Raw genomic sequence first — 1,936 nt, 5'->3', positions numbered from 1 at the left:
CTCGGTCACGCAGAGAGGACCAGGCCCGGGCCGCCTGTCGTGGGGTCACACAGAGAGGACCAGATCCTGGCCGCCTGTCACTCGGTCACGCAGAGAGGACCAGGCCTGGGCCGACTGTCGCAGGGTCACACAGAGAGGACCAGGCCCGGGGTGTCTGTCACTTGGTCACGCAGAGAGGACCAGACCCGGGGCGCCTGTCACTCGGTCACAGAGAGGAACAGACCTGGGCCGCCTGTCACTCGGTCACACAGAGAGGACCAGGCCCGGGCCGCCTGTCAGGTCACGCAGAGAGGACCAGGCCCGGGCCGCCTATCGCGGTTTCCACGGCCGCTGCCTCGTCTACTGTGGAGCACCGACCGCAGGAACAGCAGGCCCACCTGCCAAGCCTTCGGGTTTGTCGAGGAAAGTCAGACACACGTTGGGGTTGGAAGACCTCCCAGTTCTAAAACGCAGGTAACCCACCGAGCTGCTCACAGCCCCAGTGAGGCCCACCTTGACCCACGTCCAGCCGCCCACAGGCTCTATGTCCCGGTCCAAGAATAACCCGGCTCCCCAGGGCCGGTCTCCGGGGCTTGGAGGGAACTGTCTGGGCAACAACACGTGGAAGCCCAGGTGGCTGCCCCCTCCTCAGCACAGGGTCGATGGGACCCCGCCTTCCCTGCCAGGCACCTCCTCAGGCTGGGCCAGCGCTAGGGCTGGACACAGATGCCCTGCCCAGGGGCTCCATCTGAGCCTCGGTCTGGGCCACAGGGACCGCATGAACCCCACAGGGCCTGGACCTCCACCCTGCTCAGCTGCGTGCGGCCATCGACCCCCATGAGAGACACCTCCACCTTGCCTTGGCAGCTCAGGGAGAACTGGACAGCCTCTGGAGATGCCAGTGGACAGACGCATGTCCCGGGGGCGTCACGCCAGGGTCTGGGCCACTCCCTGCCCCCCAGTTGAGGCCTGTGGCGGGCACCCCCACCCGGGCCCCCGCGGCCACCCACCTTGAGGAACTTGTACAGAAGGAAGGTGAACCAGTTGGTCAGCATCTTCTCGGCCACTGACTCCGTCCTGGAACAGAGATGTGGGGTGACCTCAGGCCACCCGACCCCCACCGCCCCAGGGCCCGTGGTCAGGCCTGATCTCAGAGCATGTGTCACCCAGCGACAAGGGTCCCAGGCACGGCAGACCCCAGGCTGGTCACCAGAGTCACCTCAGCAGTGCCTGGGCTGGGCCAGTGGGCTCACTGCTGCAGGCGGGCGGGCAGGGGTGTGGGTGGGCAGAGGAATGCCAAGGGCACGGTGGGCAGACAGGGTGCAGGTGGGCAGGGGTGCACAGGCAGGGACGGTCGCAGGCAGGCAGGCGGGGGGCAGGGGGAGGCGGGAGGCAGGGGGGAGGCAAGAGGGGGGCGGGCCGGGATCAGAAGGAGGCAGGGGTTGCAGGGGGAGGCAGGGCAGGGGGGAGGGCGGGAGGCAGGGGGGAGGGGGGAGGCAGGGGGCAGGGAGCAGGGACAGAGGGAGGGCGGAGAGCAGGGACACAGGGAGGCAGGGTGGAGGGGAGGGGCAGGCGGGGCAGGGGCGGGGGCGGGGCAGGGACAGGGAGGCGGGGGGGCAAGGGGGCAGGACAGAGGGAGGCGGGGGGCAGGGACACAGGGGGGGGTGCAGGCGTGCAGGGGTCAGGGGGGAGGCGGGGCAGGGACAGAGGGAGGTGGGGGCAGGGACACGAGGAGTGGGGCAGGGAGGCGGGGCATGGGGGAGGTGGGGCGGGGTCGGGGCCAGGGAACAGAGGGAGGCAGGGGGCAGTGGGAGGCGGGAGCGGGGGGAGGCGGGAGGCAGGGGGCAGGGGGCAGGACAGAGGGAGGTGGGGGCAGTGGGGAGGGGGGAGGTGGGGGGGAGGCGGGGGGCAGGGGCCAGGGACAGAGGGAGGCAGGGGGCAGTGGGGAGGCGGGAGG

The 1,936-nt window shown here is 70.6% G+C and overlaps 1 protein-coding gene across 1 annotated transcript in view; it reads right to left on the bottom strand.

Annotated features, from left to right (window-relative positions):
* PLXNA1 (plexin A1) overlaps window positions 1–1,936 on the bottom strand; it is a 40,152-nt gene that overhangs the window by 9,814 nt on the left and 28,402 nt on the right. Inside the window, exon 23 of the mRNA XM_043442421.1 lies at window positions 990–1,056. Coding sequence (XP_043298356.1) covers window positions 990–1,056 — 67 coding nt within the window. The remainder of the gene's footprint in view (window positions 1–989; window positions 1,057–1,936) is intronic.

Source organism: Cervus canadensis, chromosome 22 (assembly GCF_019320065.1).
Source record: "Cervus canadensis isolate Bull #8, Minnesota chromosome 22, ASM1932006v1, whole genome shotgun sequence".
NCBI classification, from domain to species: domain Eukaryota; kingdom Metazoa; phylum Chordata; class Mammalia; order Artiodactyla; family Cervidae; genus Cervus; species Cervus canadensis.
The sequence above is the reverse complement of the archived record's forward strand: the minus strand, read 5'-3'. Positions and strand labels throughout refer to the sequence as shown.